We start from the raw sequence: 19,807 nt of genomic DNA on the forward strand, positions 1-19,807 counted from the left end.
CCCCTCCTCCAAGTCTCCTCTGCATAGTCAGGATCAGCTCTGGGGCCTGGCCAGCCACAGCCTTACCCTCCTTACCCGTGGGGAAAGAGAAGACTTTTTACCTCTGATTCAGTGTGAAAACCCCCAGGGAAGGATTTTTATTGGCCTGGCTCTAGTCACATGCCTACTCATGGACCAATCATGGTTGCAGGCAGCTCCCCTGAATCACATGAGCAATTCCCTGAAGGAAAGTGGGTTTTTGATACCAGGTGAATGAATGAAGGAAGTGTGTGGAACAAACAAAAAGTACATGCTGTATGTCTAGGACTGCCACCCACCCTGTGATGGCAGGTAGGAAAGGGAGGACAAAACAACAGCAGGAGAGAAGGGATAAATTCACTACGATCTTCAGTTTCCCGGATTGGTCCCCTCCTTCCCTTTTCCTTCTCCCCCCAGTACTGCCCTGGGGGCGGGTTTCAAGGACCTTCTCTCCTATGACACCTCAGACTGGCCCAGGTGTCCTAAACTCTACACACCTTCATACACGCTTTGCTATATCCATATAACCCCCAGTCTACTACATATATCTTGATTTTGAAACAACTGATTTCTAACTTAAATATATGTGCTTTAAAAGGAAACTTTATATTGCTATGGAAAATGGAAAACCAGTATAACTTGCCACAAGTATAAGGTAACTATAAAAATAAATACAATGAAAACCAAACAAGGCTGTCGATTTCTAGAGCTACTGTTTCCATCAGAGGCCAGAAGCCTGAGGACAGCTCTCCTTGTTTAAAAGGAAGATTATGAGGTATTAGGGAAGTGTTAAAGACACAGGAGCACTGGAGTCAGAAATTTCCCTTTAAGCAATCTGCAGGTTGAAAACGAATTGGAAAGGGAGTAATTCTCACCACGTGATTTAATGTTACTCAACACCATGCCCAATTCCACTAAAACCCCTTCCACTCACCACCAGGGCCACACGTCCCACTTGTTGGCAGACAGTAAAATAATCCATAAGGAGACTCCACTGGGGGTCCCTATGCCAGATTTCAAAAATCCAAATAACTACATTTGATACACAATTCATCCCCATTTCATTCTGGTCCCTGGGTGGGTTTGGGGGGGGTGCTGGTGGTTCTAACCTACTCCAGGAGCCGATACAAGGTCTTCCCTCGAGGGTCCTAGGACAGGCCACGGGCAAAGGACAGGCCTGCCTGTGTTTCCTCCCAAAGAGGTTCCCATCTAACCAGGATCTGTCCTGTTGTAGGGCTGCCACCTCCCCACGCCAGCAGGGCGGGCCAGTAAATCAGTCACATTAGTATTTTGATAATTTGAGCCCTAGAAGCCACTTACCAGGGGAGACGACCCCGCCCCAGAGGCTAAATTATTTATAAAATCACCACGATGTGAATGGAGAAGATAGAAAGAGTCCCCGGCGGGCCTGGCTTCAAGAGGAAGAGCATGTATGATTGCAGAGCTTCGGCAAGGCGGTGGGCTGGGTTGGCTGTCACTGTTTTTATTAATTTCAAAGACATCAGCTTTCTGTCACTGCTTTCTAATTTATATTTCACGAACAGGGGGTCTGAGAAGGAGGCGGAGGAAATCCCCATTTAAAAAAAGAAATTCAAGTCAGCATTGAAAACTCAAAATAACATGTGGCGGGGGTGGGGCGGGCGTAACTCTCAATGACTGGCTAAGTTTATTTTGGGGGTTTGTGGAGGGAAGGGTGCAATATGAGACTTGTTTATTGAAAAGAAGTTATTGATTGCTGGAAATCAATAGCCGTAAAGAGCTCTGTCGGAATCTCTGACTTTGAAGGACTCAGAAATCACTTCCTTTCTCGCTTCCCGTCCCTGCCAGGACTCTGAGAGCTTTTGTCTGGCGACAGGTGAGTCTGGAGTTGAGGCAGTGCTTAGTGCAGGCAGCGATTTTGCTCTCCAGCATCCAAACAAGAAGGCCGGTCCCACACTGGAGGGCACTTGATGTCATTCTCTGGAGGCAGATGGGCTTTTTCCCGAAGGAAATCAATGAGTTTCCTGATAAGGGATCTTAGTGGTTGGAGGGTGAGGGGCCTGGGAGGCAGTAGGGGAGGCTGCCCTAAATAGTGGGTTCCTAATGGACTTGGAAAAGCTTCGTTATGTCTCTGGTGGGTGTCCTGAAACCAAACCATCTGCTGGGGATTGGCCTGGGAGCAGGAAAAACGGGAGGGCGGGCGGGGTGGGAAGTCTGCTAATAAACAGGGGAGGGTCTGAGATGCCACTGGAGTAGAAACAGCTGCCTCATTGACCTCATTCCCAAATGTGGGGCCCTCTAACAAGAAAAAGTGAAATTAACGGGAAATGAAGTCTGTTGGGGGTTAAATAAAGACTTGATAAAAATGAGGAATTAAGCAGTTATGAGCTCTGATCCATACTGAGACCATTCCGATAACAGCTTGTGCTTCTTGGGCCATTGGCTTGTGATAGGCCCAAATTCTCCATGTAGGTTCTCACCGTTCCTCTCAAAATCCCTTGGAGGAGGAGCAGAGAAGTTGGGAGGGGCAAACTCAGGTCCTCCCCCCTTGCCTGGGGTTGAACACATCGAAGCCTGCTCTGTGCTGGGGGGAGGCAGTGGGAGTGTTGGGGTGGGGGTCCTTGGAGGGCGCAGGCGGGCCTCAGAGGGGCTGGGGCTCTCCCTGTACCCGGGTTCCTCCGGGTAAACAACTGCACCATCAGCACATCCGGGCAATGTGCACCCGAGGGCCCTGGAGGAACCTCCTAACCTATTTCGCATTTTGGGAAAATTATAGAGAATAAAGCTGAGAACAAAAATGCAAAAGTGATCTGAATATGAAACAAATATCTCAGAAAAGACAGAGGAGTTATTCTCAAGTCACTCACCCAAATTTTAAATACTGGCTTTAAGGCCGTCTCCCACAGGACTAATGGATACACCCACTCTCTTTTTTTGCTTCGTTGAACGTTTTATTTCCCCCAATCAACCTGTTACTAGAGCCAATCAATGTGATAGATTTTCCCAATGAAACGACCTGCTGTTGGGCAGAATGAACAGGTTGCCTGGTGTGCGAGGGACTGAGCTTGGCCTAACCTTGTACACATAATAATGCCTTCCCCTTCCCTTCCCTTTCCTTTCTTTCTCTTCCTCCTTCTTTTCCTTTTCCTTTCCTTCTCTCTCTTTCTTAATGTCAGGGTCTTTCCAGGCATGGCATGTTTGGGACAATAGATGCTTGCTTTGGATTTGTATAAATACATTTTGTAATTGTTTCTAATCGAATGATATTTTTTAGCTGCACAACTTGCTGTATAAATTACTGTATTCACCCAAAGTGAAAGTTCTGCAAAGTAAAGAGGATGGACATCTGTCAGGGCTATGGCTATGGTGGGTTCTGTACTTGGGGTGAGGGTAGGGATGGGGGATAGGGGTTGAGTTTAGTGTGAGTAACTTCTAGGCTTCCTTCCAACTCTAAGTTTCTACGCTCCAAATGTTTTGACATTCTTAGTAATTATCCCATCTCCTAATTTATCTTTCTCTGTGTTTATAGTTTACATAACAAATGTCCTTTAAAATGGACTAGATCTGAAATTCTCCAGGATAAATGACTTAATTTCTTCAACAAATAAAAGACATTTTAAAAAGAATATGTTAAAGATCATCCTGATTTGAGGCATGTCCACTGAATACAATAAGTTGTCCTTGTTTGGGTCCTAATTCAAATAAACCAACTATAGAGGCATTTTCCAGACAATTAGGGAAAAACTGAACAAGCATCAGGTGTCAGATGACATGTCATAAGGAATTATTTTAAATTGCGTTAGATACGACAATGGTATTGTGGTTATGTTAAAAAAAAATCCTTATCTGTTAGAGGTGCATTACAAAGTAACTGCTGGTGCAACGAAATGATGGGATTTGCCTTAAAGTGTTCCAGGAAAAAAAGGGAGGGGCGGGTTATGGGAGATGAAATAAGAATGGCAAAATATTGCAACTGCTGAAAGCTGAAACTGGGTGATGGGTGCATGGGGGCTCATATTCATTCTGCTTTTTGTGTACGTTTGAAATTTTTCATAATAAAAAGTTAAAGTTTTAAAACAAGGGCCACATTTGTATATTTTAAAACATAGCCTGTAACCAATTTCTGCTTTCATCAGAATCCTGGTCTCTTCATGTCTCTGTGTGTAGTAGGTTGGATGTGTGAGAATCTTCTTTTTGCTCAGTGGAATGTAAGATCCTTGAGGGCAAAGGCCACTTTTTCTGTTTGGCATCGCCTCCCAGGAGATGGAAGTCTGAATCCAGTAGGTATTTAGGACATATTCATGGTCAACCAACCAAGGGATACAGAGATTATTCAAGGAAGCTCAGCTAACATTCTGAGGACCATGAACTCGTTAGCAATATGAGTTGCTATTGAAAGAAGCAGTTTGCCTAAGCTTATTCATTCTTCTACTGAAACCACATATGCAGAGGTACTGTGGATGAAGCTATAAGATTATAATTTATTTAAACATTTGCCATAATATTATGAAACTTGCCTTAAGAAATAAATTCAAACCAGGGTGGAAAAGAACCTTACTTTGCAAATGGAATGTTGCATACATACAAACCGAAGATAAATGACAGAGCATGGGCTTCACTGGAGGTGTGCGGAACGGGTGTTTGTTCTGCTTTTATTTAACATCTTTAATAATGATCTGGAAGATGGAGTAAATAGCACACTAATGAAATTTGCATAAGATCCTTAATTGGGAGGTGTTGCTATCACTGAGAAGGGCCAAGAAGTAATGCAGAGGCCTCAAAGGGGGTTAAAGATATCCATGGAAAATAACAAAATAAGATTTGGCTCAGAGGGAGAAAGACAAATTCAATTGGAAGGTAAGTCTAAAAGAGGATATTCCCTGGAGAGAAGAATAATGCAAGAATAATGCCGAAAGAGGCTCAGGCGGAGGTCAACTTTATCTGTAAGAGTGACGTGGGAAAAAAAATGGTCAAGATGATGGAGGAAATTCAAAAGGAGATATGCCAGTGGTGGGATTCCCTGGGGGCCCCAGAGACTCCATCCTGCTGCATGAGTCGCTTGGACCCTAGACCCTGTGCCTGGGAAAGTGTCGTTAAAGGCAATAGAATTTCCCTCGAAAGGTCATCTCTGATTCGTTGAGGGCTAGATGTACCAATTCACAGAAACTTCTTCCTATGGGAGGACACTGTGGGCCAGGAAGGTTTGGCCCCTGGAAGGCAATCAGACTCTGGCTAGTCAGGCTGATCCAACAGGCAGGCCCTTTGAGGTTTTCTAGACCATTTTCTGGAAAAGGTTCCCAGAGATCAGGAAATTGTGGAGATTGGGCTGCTCTGCATTGTGGAAGGCACCTTACCCTGCTCGGAAAGGCCAATAGCATTTCTGCTTAATGGAGATTTAAAATTCACTCACTCAACAAATATTTTGTGAGCACCTACTATGGTGCTAGGCACACGAAGTAAAGGGCAGGGAACAAATCAGATACGGTCCCTATCCTCCTGGAGCTTACAATCTAGTGACCACCTGCTTCTAAAGAAATCAAGAGAAGAGAGTGGTGATGTGATTAGAGTCTTTTCTACAAAGACATCATCCTCCAGATGACTGCATGAACCCGAAAAGTTGTACACAGAGAAAACAGGAGGCGAGCAAGCAACAGGCAGTGATTAAAAGTTGGGAGAGGGATCTGGAAAGAGAAAGATAAATAACAAGAGCATGAAAGTAAGCTGTGGATCATAGTCATGTCTTTTTCAGGTGGTGACTCCCAGGTTGATGACTGTTTGGGATCTTGGATCTGCAGTTCATTGAGCACATAACTGAGTTAACTGGTTGACTTTGAGTTAATTTACCTTTGGAGTTAGCAAAATTATCAACATTTACTAGCTGTGTGACCATGGGCAAGGCTCTTGACCTCTCTGAGACTCAGTTTTTCATCTGTAAAAATGGGAATATTGACAGCATCTACTTCTTGGGGGTTGGTGTAAGGATTAAATGAAATAATGCACTACAAGTGCTTAGTACTGTATCTAACACCTGATAAGCATTCAGTAAATGCTAACTTATTACCTTAATACCATGGACAGGACAATAGGCAACGCTGGCAACTTTCTGAGCATCTCAGGGCAGAATCGTGGCCAGTCCCTATTACTTTCTATCTGTGTGGTATTATGTCAACATGCTCTCACTCTTCCAGGCATTTAATATCAGAGAAACGTGGGCTATAATATGTTTTCCGTGCAGAGCTTTCCCCCCAGTCTTCTCTTTGGTAAGGTCATTTTTCCACACCCTTCATTTATTATTCACCAGACATTTATTGAGCACCTTTGCTGTGCCAGGACTGTGGATACAAAGATGAATAAGCCCTGTCCCTGCACCCAGAGAACTTCCAGTCCAGAAGAGAGCTAAACAAACAGCAACATCCTTTGTTTCCTTGTGACCTGTGCGAAGAGGCTTGGTCCCTAAAGACAGCACTTTTCTTTTTCTTCTTCCATCTTTGGAATTTGAAACTCTTCATGCTTTATTGCCACTTACCTAACTTCCATTATCAAATGTCATCACGACTGAAGCAATGGGCTTTGAGTTAGGAAGACTCAGATTTGAAACCCAGCTCTGCCTCTAGTTTGCTTTACGACCGTGGAGAAGTTACTTTACTTTTCTGAACCTCAGTCTTCTCAGCTGGGAAATGGGGATAATAGTGTTCACCTCTTGAGACTGCTGTGAGGATCGAATGGGATAAATCACCTGACCAGCAAAGCCCATTTCCTGACTGGCAGGTTGTGCTTGGTAAATAGTATTAGGCTGTGACTAAGCTAACAGCTCTAGTTAAATGATCTTACCCACAACAGTAATATGCATTATTTTACCCAATAAAATCCAAGGACTTATTTCATTTTGTTTAATTTTATATTTATTTCCAAAAGGCCAAACTGTCTTGAAACCATTGACCTTGTGACCTTGATGAGGTCATTCTTTCTCTGGGCCCCAGGTGGGTAAAAGAGGAGGGCTGGATCTCCATAATCTCTAAGGCCCTCCCATCTCCCAAAGTCTAGGTTTCCATGGCTGAGTTGGGGCAGGGAACGAGAACCTCCTTTACAGATTGTCTTTGAAGTGTCAAAGCCGGTGTTGGGCTGAAAGAGTAGAGCAGCGTGGAAAAATGTGGAGTCATGGTGAGAAGGGGAGGAATGATTTAGCTGGGTCTGAGAAGGCATGATTGATGAAATTTAGGAACATTTGATGTAGACTAAATATCAAGGAGAAGCTCTCTGACAGTGAGAGATGGCTCTTCTTAGAAATTCCTGGCATTTACCACCTGGATGGCCCAGCCACCCCGAAGCGGGGCTCGTGTAGACCTTTGTTGGGTGGGACTCTGGCTTCTGTGGAGCCTGAGCTGTTTAAAGCCTGTGATGGCTAGGGGTGTGGGGAGTTTGAGGAATGCCTGGGAGCCCCTTTTCTGCCAGCAGATTCCTAGGTGTGAACAGACAGAGTAGAGACCCTGAATGTGCCCTGAAAGCCATTTGAATAACTCTGCTATCAGTTGTGGTTCCATCTGTTGGGGCCTGCTGGGTCAGGAAACCCCAGAAATCTTTACATAAGTGCTCTCCTGTCCCCATAACTGCCCTGAGGCAGAAGTAAGTGTATGAATAGTACAGCTAAGGAAACTGAGGGCCAGGGAGGTTAAGTGACTTGTCTGAGATCACACAATGAACAAGGGGTGGCAGTGGGATTTAAAACCAGGTCTCCTGACCCTGAAGCCTGGAACTTCCCACTGTTTTGTAAGATGTATCAGTGCTGCACGGACCCAAGGGGGTGCCTGAGTGGGTGCCCCAACCTTAACATGCATTCAGTACCTATTTATTACATGTATGGAACAGCACTTGATACTTTTAGCTCAATACACTTTCATCCTAACCCTGTGAGACAGGATATGTATCATTTAACTTCCATTTTACAGATAAGGAAACTGAGGTGTACAAGAGCAAAGTAGCAAGGTCACCAAATAAGTTAGTGGCACAGTCAGATCTAGAATTCTACTTTCCTAACTGCTACTCCATTGCTTTTATTTCTTTTTAATTTTTATTTTTTAATTATACTCTATTGTCATTTTTTTTTTAATGGGGGCTTGCGGTCTGGTGAGAAGAACTCCCTAATAGGCAGACTATGTGGGAATTGGGCTGGCTTTCAAGAAGTAATCCAGGGAGTGGCCACCAATAAGGCTAAGATGGAAGGAGATGATTAAGAAGGCAAAGGCAGATGGTTTGGGGCAAACTTGAGGCTCAGCCTTCTCCTCTTCAAATAGAGGATAATGACACCCTCTACCTCCCACTCCATACCCCCCCACTAACATCACCCCCATACAGGGCTGCACTTTGTAAGAAGGGGGCATGGAAAATACCCAGTGTGTGCTGGCACATAGTAGGTTCTTCATCAATGGTCCCACTGATATTGTGCAGAAGAGGAGGGGGTGTCATGCTAGAGCTCAGTTGCCTCTCAAACTGGGGAACTGTTGACCCACACAGTTTTAGGGAGAAGAGACAAACTTCAAAGGAGCCTGAAACTCCAGCTCTGCACATTTTTAATAAGCCTCAGAGCACAAATGATTCTGGGCCCTTTCAGTCTCTTTCTCCTCAGGGACTTCAAACGATGATTAAATTGCAGGTCATTCACCAGGCATATAATGGTCAGCTTGTGCTGGGTGTCCCAGTCCAGGAACTTCTCAGCAGTGCCCACCCAAACCCTCTTGGACAGCAGAAACTGGAGGCAGGGTCCTCACAAGGCCCCCTCTCTTTGCCCACTGCCTCCCATCCCCACCCCTTGCAGTGACCCCTTGTAGATGGAACCAGGTATTTGCAAACAACTTAGGTACACATGCCCACAATCAATATCACAAAAGATAAATCTGCAGCAATTGACTCGAGGCTGTACTGTCACTAAGTGACGATGAAAAATGATCAGCACTTGAATACATTGCATTTTTATCTTTAAATCTTTCTACAGAAGCAGTGTCAATATCAGAGCACTAAATTATCTCTAGATAGCAGGAAGACGCAGGAACATTTTTTTTTTCTTCATGGAAGATGGATGTAGCTTTTTCAGAGACCTTAAATACTGAAGCAAAGAATTAGCTCTCTAAATGCCCTACAATGACTGGCTGCCTTGTCAGTCCTCCGAGGACGATTTGAATACCTGCCTCCACTTTTCCATCAGTGTTCTTTAAATAACAGTGCTTGGCTCTGAGGACTTGGGGCCCTGTCCAAGCCCTAATGAATCCATCAATCAAGGCTTGCTGCATCTTCCTCTTCAAGCCAAGCTTGTTGAGGTGAGCCAACGGGGAAATTGAGGCATGGGGAAGTTAGAATCTTGTTTAATCAAAGTAATAGGAACTCATTTCCTCCTTCAGAGTCAGCCCATTGTTCTTGAGAAGGGGACAGGGCCAGTTACACTTGGGGCGGTAAAATGAAAGTTAAGTGAACAGATTACTAGAATAGCATCATCAAATGCTTGATGATCCCTATCACGTGTAAGGCACTGATAGACATTAGAAATGCAGAGAAATCAGCTTTACCCTTAAGAATTTGCAAGGCATTGGGGTGAGAGGACACTTGCCTCTGCCTTGACTCAATTCTTTAGGATAATAACTACAGTCTATTGAGCAGCAACAGTGCCAGGCACTGAGCTAAGAGCTCTGCTTGCACCACAGCTGAGTAAGCCTTAGAGCAGTCCTGCAAGGTAGGCATCATCAACCACATTTTACAAAAGAGGCAGCATTGCCAGTGACAGAGCCAGGGATTAAACCTGGATCTGTCTCACTCCAAAGTCACCATCTGAATCCCCACAAGACCACTTGCTCCTGGCAGTGGGATGTGGAGTGGCAGGAAGGGCAGCAGACCAGGGCTCAAGTCCCAGGTCAACATGACCTTGGGCATGCCACGACCCTCTTTGGGCAGCTCCCTCTCAAGTAAAATGAAGGGAGTCAGACTCGATGATCCCTAAGGATACCCCAGCTTCTCTAATCCTTGATTCCATGAATATTCTAAATAAATGGTCAGACCATGTCCCTCAGCATTCATTGGGTGCCTGCTGCATTCTAGGTCATGTAAAGTCACAGAGGGTAGTTGCAGAGTGGACACATCCCCACCCTTGTGTATGCTGATTTGCTGAGATGCTGTTGAGCAATACATTTTCTTTTCACTGAGTGGAGAGAGACCAGAAGTATCCATCTTCTCCCATAAAATCATTTCAAGAAATAATTAAATATTCATCAGCTTTAGTGTGCCTGACACTATGGGGGGTTGATATAGAAGATGCAAAGAAGAAGAAAACAAAGTTTCTGACTTGAAAGATATTGCAATTATGCTGGAAAGAGGAGATTGATGCCCAATATAATATCTTACACAACCAAGTAGGGGAAGAGAGGACTGGGGAGGTTGCAGAGTAGTGGAGAGAGGACTGGAGGTGGAGTCCAAAGCCTTCCGGTCTGCAGTCAGTTATTAGAGAGCTAGGGTAAGGTGCCCCAACTTTGGAGCTTAAACCCCTCTTTCAATGTGAATCTACTAAGACTCAGCCTAGAACATATAAACCTAGCATTTGCTCCCTCTGAAAAATGGTCTTTGAATGACTTGCTGACTCGGGACTCACTCAAATCTAATCAAAGTGACCAGAGCATATCATCAAGACTGAAACTGTGAATTAAGAAAGTGGTTACCTAATGAATTGTACTGTAACCTGTCACAAGAGGAACTATTAACAAAAAAGTATTGGTCTGGATGAAGCATAAAAGAAGGGAGTTTGATAGCAGGAACTCTCCAGTCTATCAAGAGAGAGATTGTGTCTCTGTTGGAGGCAATATTTTCCAACATTCCTTCTGCAGCATTCCAGTTCCCTGAGATGCTTGGGAAAAGGGTTCTGAGGACCAGTACAGGAGGGAAATACTACCTACCACATTCTCTCTGTAAAGAGTCAATATGCTCATTAGGATACTAAAGCTTATTGAAGTCCAGAGAACTTCTGCAGCAAATAAAACTACTTAACCTTGTTTAACCTGGCACTTCCCTAACTTATTTGTGGGTGGGATGGGGAAGGGAATGTCTGGGAATATGTAACACAGATTAGAAAATAATTCTTTAAAGATTTAGATCAAAAGCAAGAATTGGATTTTCTATTTGGGATGATGGAAAAGTTTAGGGACTGGATGGTGGTGTTGGTAGCACAACATTGTGAGTGTAATTAATAGCACAGAGTTAAATATTTGAATGTTGTTAAAAGGGGAAATTTTAGTTTGTTTATATATCAAGAATTGGCCTCACAGCAAAAGACAGATGATGAGAAATAGTGGGAAAACAATTTTAGAGAGATGAGATACCTTAAATGCTAAATTAAGATATACAGCTCATGTGGAAGATCTCCCAGATAGATGAAAAGAGGTAAGCACAGAGCAGTGTGTAAAGTGTGCTTTTATTTATTTATTTATTTTTTTTACAAAAGGGTATTGAAACACACACACACACACACACACACACACACACACACACAGGCAGAAGATATCCCTGGAAATAGAAATAAGAAATTAATAATTGACTCCAGGTAACAAAAGAGAAAGAAAGACTTTTTGCTGGATCCTTTCAAATTTTGAATCACGTAAAAGTATTGTTTATTAAAGGGTAAAATAAAAATATTCTGTAGAATACAGATATCATTAAATGTAGATGAACTTAAAAAGTGACTATTACTAAGAGTCACTGCTCCCCTAAAATTGCTTCAGTGGCTTTCCACATCCTTGGGATAAAATCCAGACCTCCATACCATGATCTGCCCCCCATCCCTTCTCATTTGCGCACTCTTCTTCCCAACTCCAGCCACACTGGCATTTTTGCAGCTCTTCAAAAAAGCTACTGTCTTTCTCTCTTCTCAGGGCTTTGACACAAGTTCAACTTTCCAATCGGGATATCATATTTCCAAACGTTCATCTTGGAAACCTGTGCTCATCACTCAGGTCTCACATTAGATATTGTGACCCACCCCAGTTAGCACTGGATCCCTCTGTGCTGCCTGCCCTGCTTCCTTCACCCATGGGCACCATACTAGGTGCTGTCCGTGGTGCTGAGGACACAGTGCCAAACAGGGAGGGCAATCTGCTCTCATGGAGTTCAGGATGCTATATGATGCAACTGAACAAACACAAGGAGGCAAATAAATAAAAAAAAAATTTACTAAATAGTGCCTCTGTTCACTCTCATAAGTCATTTGGATATAAGTTATTTGTTCTTTCTAGCTCTGAGGAAAACAAAGCTGTAATAAAAGTGTGTTGTCACTGCCTTGTGAGCCAAGATTTTCATAACTTTTGAGTTAAATGTGCATGAAAAACAAATAAGCAGAGACAGAAAAACAAAGTAAAGAAAAGAGTTGCTTCAAAATCCACTAGAAAGAAAGAGGCCTCTGAAAACAGGATCTTGTCCCTCTTGAGAATTACTTCTGCTCTTGGTAGCTTTTCATAAGACGATATTTCTTTTTTAAATTTTTTTAGTTTTTATTCCCTCAAAAATTTTCTTATCATAGCATGATGTATTTACCTTTAATCTTTCAACAGTCACAGAAATACCGAACTTCAGCGATGCCAAATCTTGATCAAAGCAAAGTGGAATTCTTGAGGATCAAGGTACTTTTCATACTGTTTTAGTTTCCTGAATGTCAAAACAGAGACCATGAAATGGGTTGGCTTAAACAATGGGATTTATTGGCTCACAGTTTTGAGGTTAGGAGAAGTCCAAAATTAAGGCATCACTAAGGCGATGCTTTTTCCCAGAGGACTGTGGTATTTGGGGGCTGGCTGCCAGAGTTCCTTAGTCCTTGGCTTTTCTGTCACATGGCAATGCACATGGCAGCCTGAACTGGCTTCTCTGGGCTCTGTTGACTTCTGGCTTCTTCCTGTGGCTTTCTCTCGATGTCTGAATTTCATTCTGCTTATGAAGGACTCCAGTAATAGGATTAAGACCCATTCTGATTCAGTTAGGCCACACCTTAACTGAAGTAATCTCATCAAAAGGTCCTATTTACACTGGGTTCACACTTATTGGAATGAATTAAGGTTAAGAACATGTTTTTTCTGGGGTACATAACTCTAAGCCACCACACATACACTTATTTTAGATTTCTTTCTAATCAACACATTGAAGAGTGCTCTGCTGGGAACCAAGGCCCAAACGAAAGTTAGGGAAAGAAAATAATGTACCCTTCTTGCTCCCTTTCTCCTCCTAGCAAAGCATCCTAGAATGGAAGCAGTTTATTGAGGAAGATACCATAGCCTTTTAAAATTGACATTGTAGAACTGGACAAATATCTTTTTTTGCAGCCAGTAGCTAAATCATTTTTTCTTGCTGATTGCTAATTTACGAATTCACATTTGATTTTTTTTTTGGATATTGGGGGTGTTGCCTCACAAGGGTAGGAAATACACATTTTGGGGAGTGCAACAAGAAGATTCAGTGCAACAAGAAAATCAATGAAACGGTTTTATTTGCATTAGCCAAAGGTCTTAAACAAAATTAGGACTCAAGGGGATGAATGTGGACCTGGCATCGTGGGACTGAGAGTATCTTCTTGACCAAAAGGGGGATGCAAAATGAGACGAAATAGTTTCAGTGGCTGAGAGATTTCAAATGGAGTCTAGAGGTCACTCTGGTGGACATTCTTATGCACTATATAGATAACACCTCTTAGGCTTTAATGTATTGGAATAGCTAGAAGTAAATACCTGAAACTACCAAACTCCAACCTAGCAGTCTGGACTCCTGAAGGCAATTATATAATAATGTAGATTACAAGGGGTGACAGTGTGATTGTGAAGACCTTGTGGATCACACCCCCTTTATCTAGTGTATGGATGAGTGGAGGAATGGGGATACAAACTAAAGGACAAATGGGGTGGGATGGGGGGATGATTTGGGTGTTCTTTTTTCACTTTTATTTTTTATTCTTGTTCTGGTTCTTTCTGATATAAGGAAAATGTTCAGAGATAGATTGTGGTGATGAACGCATAACTATGTTATCATACTGTGGACAGTGGATTATATACCATGGATGATTGTATGGTGTGTGAATGTATTTCAATAAAACTGAATTTAATTAAAAAAAAAATTAGGACCCAATCCTGCAGGCAAGCCATTATCAACTATGGTTTCTCATGGGTGTGCGCTTTCTTTGTACTTATATGTGGCTCCTAATATGATGCCAGAAGAATATAAGAACATTTTAGGGCAGGCTTTTCTCTTCTTCTTTGTACCCAGGATCTGAAATTACCAGGCTTTAGTTAAGAAGTGAACTTAGATGCAGATTTCTAGACTGCATTTTGTTGTAGACAGTTCTTGTCCTTTCATGATATTTAATCCTCCACTACCGCCTAGTTAGAATGTTTCTATCAACCTGAGTTTTGCTGACCAATATTTCCAAAGATCTCATTTGTATTACCATTGTGTTTTGTGTATGGGGGTTTGTTAGTTTCTTGCTTCTCATGATTATTGGTTGAATATTTTATACAGCTTAGAGGTTTTTAAAATTTGGGAGCAGGCAGTAAACCCCTTTTTTAAAATGACAGTTACTATGGTCTTAATATAAATGGTATAAAAACAGCACTGCTTTGGTTGAAGAGGGTCTGAGAATCTACCCTCTGATCACACCTTCCTTACCCCTAGTGTTTCTGAGTCAGAGCCTTCATGATACTTCTGAGGAACACTGGTGCCTTGGGGAGGCCAGTTTGGAAACCACTGGTACAGAGGAATAGCACTGCCTCAATGTTGGGGGACCTGAGTTTTTGGTCCTGGCTCTGCCTTTTACTGCTGGACCTTGGATAAGTCATCTAACCCCATGGGGCCCAATGTCTCCATCCATACTGTGTGGCTGTTAGACTGTGTGGTTCCTGGAAACCTGAACTTTCAGATTTGACATGATGAAGTTCACATGTCTGTAAAATTTATATTCCAAAATTTTATGATTTTCATATTTTGGAAGTCTGAGCATACTTGTGTTGTCAACAATAAATTCATAATAACATATTATAATAACAATAAATTATAATAAAATAAAATAAAACAGGTTTGGACAGTGAGCTTTTTTTAGATTGGGTAGAGGCTAGAGAATCCCTCTTTGAAGGAAATGGAGGACAGACTTCAGCTATGCAAATATCTATGGAAAATCATTCCTGGGAGAGGGCTCAGCAAACATAAAGTCCCTGAGGTTGGCATGAGCTTGGCGTATTCAAGGAACAGCAAGGAGGACAGCAGGACTGGAACAGAGAGAGCAAAGGGGAGAATGGTAAGAGATTAGGTAGAAAGGTGGGCTGGATCCCTATGGGGATAAAGTTTGGATTTTATTCCAAGTGCAATGGAAAGCCACAGGAGAGTACCAAGCAGGGTAGTGACATGACTTGATTTACAGTTTTAAAAGATCCCTTTTGCTTCTGTAAGAAGAATGAACCATAACGAGGCAAGAGTGGAAGCAAGGAAACCAGAGAGAAATCTGTAGTTGTGGTCCAGATGGGAGATGATGATGACACAAACCAGGGCTGTGGCAGAGGAGGTGGTGACAGGCGGTTGGATTTGAAATAGATTTTGACTGTGGAACAATCAGGACTTGATGACTGACTGGATGACATACCACAAGTACCAAGATACTGTGGACATAGAAAACAAAGATTAAATTCTAATATGAGCCTTAAAGGTCATGAGGATGATGTACAGAATGGTAGATATTGATATACAATGGTATGCTTCTTGTGCAGACAACTTCAGGGGTAAAGAATAGGAGGCATGTATTTATTCAGGAATTATTCAAGATTCTTCTGACCCACACAAGATAGGCCAGCTAGTACAGATGTAAATATATATTAGTAGGATCTATTACAAATAGGATATGCAGCAAAAAGTAGACTGATGAGCATTTTAATTCTCTTTTTCATTCACTTCTGTATTTTCTAAATTGTCTTTAATAGGTAAATAAAACTTTTGCCATCAAAAAAATGTATCCTTTAAGATGAAAAATAAAATAAATCCAAACTTAATCTCACTGGAGAGAGATGTAACTTGATGGATTTAGGGAGGTCTTGTGTTTGTTTCTCTTGCCAACCTTTGCTGTCTTCCAATTTCTAGTTCTCAGGTCTTAACTATGGCTGTTGGTAGTTTACTTATTAGTCAGTTGACCTTCACTGGTGCTCTGCCTTGGCTGCCCACCCAGCCCTTCTTCATAGCTTTCATGTGAGTTTGGGCTTCACTCACCCTGGGTTACCCCAGACAGGCCCCTGCATTGGCAACCTGCACAGAGCTAGGCACATTCTGGGCAGGCACTAACTGTGGCTTGGCTGCCTGATTGATTCATTAGTCTAATGGTAACACATTGCCGGGATGCTAAGTTTGCTGTTTCCCCAAAATGTTTTGAGCCTTTTCTCCTGACAACTGTGCTCATTGCAGTCATGGTGAAAACAACAAAATGAAAAGGAACCTCATGGGCCACACAATTCTAAACGAAGTAGGGAAACATTTGGTTTCTCATGACTGTCAACACAATTATACCCACAGAGAAAGAAAATGAAAGGCAAGCCTGAGACAGCTCAATTTGTTTTGGAGAGTGGGGCAAGGGCTTGGAAGCTTCTGGGCAGAAGGATGCCAAGATCTTGCTGGCTGGGCAGGGGCTAAGCGGCTGTAAGATATGACAGAGGGAGCAGGTTGCAAAGTTGGTGATGCATGAGTCCTTATCCAGAGACTTGCCAACCTTACAAAGAGAGCTGCGTTAAGTGCCAGTGAGGAGTTTAAGGAGACCCAGGGAGGGTGGAAACCCAGGTAGAGTGACCCTTCTTCCCTGCACAGCAGATGATGGTTCCCTGGCTGCCCTTGAAGTTCTTTTCCTCTCTGGGGGCTCACATGAAACAAGGGAACCAAACAATGTATTATTTTCAAGAAGGCAGAATTAAGTTTTCTGGAGATTCTTTTGGACCATTGATTCTCAAAGAGAGGGAGAAGGGATGCCGTCTTGGGAGTTACCAGAGTCTTCGAGAGAGCTTTTTTAGTCTACTTCCTTTCCTCACTTCCCACAGATTCTACTTTTGCTGCCTTAGGGAAAAGTGGGTTCCCACTGCTGGCTATAGCAATGAGCTACTATTATTGGTGGAAGTGTGTTAGCCATTCATTCAGCAACTATTTACTGAACACTAATTATGTGCCTGCCACTGTCATAGCCCTCATGTGGATTGACACTAAACCCTTGTGATGTAGACTCTGTGACAATGAACAGGTGTAATTATGTCACTAAAGCTTTGTTTACCCAAGTTTTCTCCCTTTTTATGATATTTATTTCTATAAAAGCATAGGAAAAACAATAATGCCCACCACTGATTGAGTGCCTGCAATGTGCCAGAAGTTATGCCACAGTTGCATGCATTATCTCATTTAATCATAACAAGAATGTTAACAAATGGGTATGAGTTTCCCTGTTTCACAGAAGAGAAAGCTAAGGCTCAGAAAGGTAAATAAGTTACTCAAGGTCACACAGCAAGTAAAGAGCAGAAACAGGATTCTAACCCAGGGATCTCTGATTCCCAAGCATGTGTGCTAGGGCCTTGGAACTCAAAGTGTGGCCTGTGGACCAGCAGCATTGGCATCACTTGAGCACTTGTTAGAAAGACACCTGCTGAATCATGACCTGCATTTTAATAAGATATCGAGGTGATTCATTTGCACATTAAAATTTGAGAAGCACTGAGCCAGGGAACTCATACAGAGAAACAACTTCACTCTCAAACATGGAATATAACTTGGAAATCAAAATGATTCATTACAGGGGGAAGGGAGGCGGTGGGGAAGGAGAACGGGCCGCCATAGAAGACAAGGCGTTCACCAAGGAGCTGGACCAGTGGGTCGAGCAGCTGAATGAGTGTAAATGGCTTAATGAGAACCAAGTGTGGACCCTTTGCTAAAAGGCTAAGGAAATTCTAACAAAAGAATCAAATGTGCAAGAGGTTCGTTGTCTGGTTACCGTCTGTGGAGATGTTCATGGTCAATTCCATGACCTTATGGAACTCTTTAGAATTGGTGGGAAATCACCAGACACAAACTATCTATTCATGGGTGACTATGTTGACAGAGGTTATTATTCCGTGGAGACTGTGACTCTTCTTGTGGCATTAAAGGTGCGTTATCCAGAACGCATTACAATATTGAGAGGAAACCATGAAAGCCGACAAATTACCCAAGTATATGGCTTTTATGATGAATGTCTACGAAAGTATGGAAATGCCAATGTTTGGAAATATTTCGCAGATCTGTTTGATTATCTTCCACTTACAGCTTTAGTAGATGGACAGATATTCTGCCTCCATGGTGGCCTCTCTCCATCCATAGATACACTGGATCATATAAGAGCCCTGGATCGTTTACAAGAAGTGCCACATGAGGGCCCAACGTGTGATCTGTTGTGGTCGGATCCAGATGACAGTGGTGGGTGGGGCATTTCTCCACGTGGTGCTGGCTACACATTTGGACAAGACATTTCTGAAACGTGTAACCACGCCAATGGCCTCACGCTGGTTTCTCGCGCTCACCAACTTGTAATGGAGGGATACAATTGGTGTCATGATCGGAATGTGGTTACTATCTTCAGTGCACCCAATTATTGTTACCATTGTGGGAACCAGGCTGCTATCATGAAGTTGGATGACACTTTAAAATATTCCTTCCTTCAGTTTGACCCAGCACCTTGCCGTGGAGAGCCTCATGTTACCCGGCGCACTCCAGACTACTTCCTGTAAATTGCTCCTCAGAAAACCTGCCTTAGTATGTGGAAGTATACCTGGCTTTTTAAAATACATATATATTTAAAAACAAAAAAGCTACAGTAATCTATGTGTTTCTGTAACAAATTGGGATCTAGCTTGGCATTAAACCACATCATGGACCAAAATGTGCCATACTAATGATGAGCAGTTAGCACAACTTGAGACTGAAATTCAGTACTACACCATGTTCTAGATCAGTCAGTCATAACAGTTTTCTGCTGTGTTTGTAGTAACCATTTTTCTCTGGACTATTCAAATAAAAATGGTAACTAATTCCTTTCTCTCCTTTTGCACTTATTTGAAAATTTAGTTACAGTGTTTAACTGGCATAGATTAATAGAGTTGGAATTTTATTTTTAAGGAAAACTCACACAAGCTAACTTCAACTTACTCCATTATCACCTTTATTTTATTGAAATGTATAATTAACTTAACTGAAGAAAAAATTCTTCTTGGGAATATGTCGCCATAACATTCAAAGATTTCCCTTCATGTAAACTAAATTACTGTTTTACGTTGATCTGCATATTTCTGTATATTTGTCATGACAGTGCTTGCATCCTATTTGGTGTACTGAGCAAATAAACTTTCCAATTTAAACAAAAAACAAAAAACAAAAAAAAAACCCAAAAACAAACAAACAAAATGATTCATTACATTTCCCTATTGTCTTCAAAAGAGTTTCTCAAATGCTACAATACAGCTTTAAAAGATTATTCCCCCCCACCCAGAGTGAGAAAAAGTTAAAGTTAAGTTGTAAAGATTGCCAGGTCATCTTTACTTACTGCTCATGCACCCCGTGGTACGCTCGTGTGCTATTCAGAAAGGATTACAGATTGGGTGGGGGGGTGGTGTACAAGAGGAAGGGGTAATTTTAGTTACAGAGCTGGGTGGCTAAGGCTGAATGCCCTTGTTCCGCAGAGAAAAGCTAGAGGACATGGGTGTTGTTTTTAGGAAACAATTGGCAGCAGTTATAATGTAATGGGTCAAATTTCACTTTT

The 19,807-nt window shown here is 42.4% G+C and overlaps 1 protein-coding gene across 1 annotated transcript; it reads left to right on the forward strand.

The window, feature by feature from the left end:
* Positions 1–17,946: 17,946 nt before the first annotated feature.
* Positions 17,947–18,919, forward strand: LOC119504900 (serine/threonine-protein phosphatase 2A catalytic subunit beta isoform-like). The gene has a single exon (XM_037797508.1). The coding sequence runs from the start codon at positions 18,045–18,047 to the stop codon at positions 18,777–18,779; it is 735 nt and encodes a 244-aa protein (XP_037653436.1). The 5' UTR covers positions 17,947–18,044; the 3' UTR covers positions 18,780–18,919.
* The last annotated feature ends 888 nt before the right edge of the window (positions 18,920–19,807 follow it).

This window comes from Choloepus didactylus, chromosome 10 (genome assembly GCF_015220235.1).
Source record: "Choloepus didactylus isolate mChoDid1 chromosome 10, mChoDid1.pri, whole genome shotgun sequence".
NCBI classification, from domain to species: Eukaryota; Metazoa; Chordata; class Mammalia; order Pilosa; family Megalonychidae; genus Choloepus; species Choloepus didactylus.

Coding starts and splice junctions, on each gene's coding strand:
- LOC119504900 (XM_037797508.1), top strand. CDS start 18,045: ATGGAACTCTTTAGAATTGGTGGGAAATCACCAGACACAAACTATCTA.